Genomic DNA, 3,001 nt, shown 5'->3' on the forward strand with positions numbered 1-3,001 from the left:
ACACCTCCTACTTCGAGGTCCAGCTCCATATCTAAAGCTCATTGCCCTTTGCCACAAATTCAATGATACACATATTTTTGATTAAGTGAATGAATAAATGAATGAAATCATGGATTAATCTGATTTTTAAGGAAACATTATGTGCTACAAGGAGGCAAGAGAAGGAAAAAAGAAAGCAATGAAGGCTTTTAGAAAAAGACTAGCACACGATAACAAAAAGTTGGAGAAGGGTTTAATTGGGGTCAGAGAAGAAGATCAGTTTTGCAAGGCCTGAACTCCCGGCCTCTGCTGGGGCTGAGCGCCCCAGCGAACCTCTAAACCCAAGATTCCGCAGAAGCCGACTCTATCCTGCCGGCCCTGGCCGCCTGCTCTCAGAGTGATGGTGGCGCATACCCGGGGGCTACCAGGGAAATCACAAATAAGACCGTGACCTTGTCCAGGTGAGATGCTGACTTGATTTTGAAACCTCTGTCCCTCTGTGAATTTGTCTGAACTGTTCTGCAACCACAGGTTCTGTTACCACAGTTCAGTTTTTACTAAATGAACTATGTTGACGTATGTGATTTTCCTTAGAGTAACATTATGCAAAGAATACTTGATTTTCAGTATAAATACTGGTGACAATAAGGCCCAAGACGAAAATATTCTGTCCAAGCGCAGGGGGATTCCTTGTGTGATAAACCGAATTTGAGATGCCCCGAGATTCGCGGGGCTTCCGGTCCCCACGGGCTTCCGGTCCCCATGCTTCCGGTCCCCATGCTGTGCCCAGGTCAGGACTTCCACTCTCTGCCCACCTGCACTCACCTGGCCATGCAGGGGCGGCGGGATTTCAGGAGGCTCCTTAGGCTCTCCAGGGCCTCGGGCAGCCCCGCGCCGGTGAGGGCGCTGCAGGCCCGCAGGTCCCAGGAGCGCCCCAGGAAGCCCTGCAAGCCCAGGCGGTCTCTGATCTCCGGCAGTGACAGGGCCTGGGGCGCCTCCTGCTTGTTGGCCAGCACCAGGAGGGGGACACTGGCCACGCTGGGGTCGTCCAGGACCTCCCTGAGCTCAGCCACCGCCTCAGGCAAGCGGGCTTCGTCTGTGCTGTCCAGCACATACACGAGGACGTCTGTGCCCTCCAGGTGGTCCTTCCAGCTGGCCCTGAGCTGGCTTTGTCCCCCGACGTCCCAGAGAGTCAGAGACATATGTCCAGGCTCCTCCAAAGGCTCCACGTTGAAACCCACGGTGGGCAGCGTCTCCACCAGCTGGTAGCCCTTTAGTCTGTACAGGAGGGTGGTCTTGCCCGCCGAGTCCAGGCCCATCATCACCACCTGGGCTTCCGCCCTGTGACCTCGGGAGCTCACAGACCCCATGGCGGCCCCTGCCAGGCCCTAGGGGAGAACGGCCGGGTGCACACATCAGCTATTCTTTTCTGTAGGAACACAAATTCATGCAGGCACATGGAGGAAGGGTTTCTATGGCCAAAGTAGGGAAGCATGTCAGGTTTCAAAGACAGGCCTGGGCTCTGAAAGGGCCAGGAAGTAGGGGTGGGTGAATCAGCTGACCCATCTCTCCCGTCTGCCTCCTACAGAGCGGAGCCCCCCGCCCCAAGACATGGAATGCGGGCTCACATTCCCTGTGGTTAAAGCAAGGAGGCACAACCAAATTCCAGCTAGACAAGCTTGGTTCAGTAGAAATGACTGAAAGATTCTTCCATTCCTGCTGGTCCGTGGCTTCTAGCCTCTCTTGTCCTCCTGGAAGCCTAAACCCTGAAGTGGAAGCTATCCTGGGGTCAGGACACAGAGGGAGGGGGACTGTCGGCTCATGGTAGGTAACTTCTGCTGCCTTTGGAACTCCCCGTAGGACCAGGCTGCGCGTCCTGTAACAGTGGCTATTTATAAATACTGTTGACTGAGGACAGATGTACCAGTCAGGGCAAAGGGCTTTCCTCCAGTGTCTTACTGAGGTAAGTGACCTCTAGAACATTACACACGAATTACAGGAATCCCAGATGCTAAGACTAAGACCTGATGCCAACTTAGTCTAGGGAAGCCTTGGCTGGAGCAGGTGAAGGAACATCTCACCCCCAGGAGTACATTTCAGTTGGCCCTGGGAGAAAATAAGACAGCCTCTGTTTAATTTTAAAAATTAAAATTACCTCAGTATTGGGAATTCCTGTTGTGGCTCAGCGGGTTAAGAACCCAGTCTCTATGAGGATGCAGGTTCAGTCCTTGGCCTCGATCAGCGGGTTAAGGATCCAGCGTTGACGTGAGCTTCGGTGTAGGTCGCAGACGCAGCTCAGAGTTGCTGTGGCTGTGCTGTAGGCCAGCAGCTGCAGCTGTAGCTCCGATTGGACCCCTAGCCTGGGAACCTGCATGTGGTGTGACACAAGGTGTGGCCCTGAAAAAAAACAAACTACCCAATGTGATTAGACCGTGGCTGAAAGCTCCCCTGTGACCGTGTCCTCCCCTGCAGCTGCTTTCCGCTGCTCAGTCAGGTCCCACGATCGAGAGGTGAGGGAAGTCGAGTGGCTGCTACTGGTTCTCCTTTTTCTGTTTCCCTTTCCCACGTGGTTGGGGGCAGGGCGAGCTCCGCAGGCCGTCTCTCTGCTCTGGGCCCCGGGAGAGAGCAGACCTGCTGGGGTCAGGCACAAAACGTCCTCAGTAACACCTGCTTCTTAGCAGCGCAGACTCTATGCTGCAGGGAGGGCCCCCCCACCCCCGTTCAGGACCACGTCTGCGTTTGCTGTTTCTACTGCTCTTCCTCTCACCGTCCTGTGATCCTCTTGGTGGAGGAATCTGAGAATCCCCCCTTTTCCCGCAGCTCAGTGTGTTTCTGGTGCCTGGAGATTCTTTTATTTGCTTGGAACCATGTGTGCTTACAAGCTGCCCAAATAGGATTAAAACCCTCTAGGAGTTCCCGTCACGGCTCAGCGGTGACTAGCATCCGTGAGGGGGCAGATTCCATCCCTGGCCTCGCTCAGTGGGTTAAGGATCCAGCGTTGCTGTGAGCTGTGGTGTAGGTC

The 3,001-nt window shown here is 54.5% G+C and overlaps 1 protein-coding gene across 2 annotated transcripts; it reads right to left on the minus strand.

The window, feature by feature from the left end:
• Window positions 1-215: 215 nt before the first annotated feature.
• Window positions 216-2,652, minus strand: ARL11 (ADP ribosylation factor like GTPase 11). Of its 2 annotated transcripts, none has more exons than XM_047755693.1 (2): window positions 2,135-2,652; window positions 216-1,367 (listed from the first exon to the last, which is right to left on the minus strand). In XM_047755693.1, the coding sequence occupies exon 2, from the start codon at window positions 1,347-1,349 to the stop codon at window positions 801-803; it is 549 nt and encodes a 182-aa protein (XP_047611649.1). In that variant the 5' UTR covers window positions 1,350-1,367; window positions 2,135-2,652; the 3' UTR covers window positions 216-800. The 2 variants fall into 2 exon arrangements, with proteins under 2 accessions (XP_047611649.1, XP_047611648.1); XM_047755692.1 differs by having other exon boundaries at window positions 216-1,408; window positions 2,135-2,192.
• Between the last annotated feature and the right edge of the window lie 349 nt (window positions 2,653-3,001).

The sequence above is a fragment of the Phacochoerus africanus genome, chromosome 13, assembly GCF_016906955.1.
Source record: "Phacochoerus africanus isolate WHEZ1 chromosome 13, ROS_Pafr_v1, whole genome shotgun sequence".
NCBI classification, from domain to species: Eukaryota; Metazoa; Chordata; class Mammalia; order Artiodactyla; family Suidae; genus Phacochoerus; species Phacochoerus africanus.

What these genes read in the sequence shown, in the direction of transcription:
- ARL11 (XM_047755693.1), bottom strand. Translation starts at nt 1,349, where the DNA reads ATGGGGTCTGTGAGCTCCCGAGGTCACAGGGCGGAAGCCCAGGTGGTG.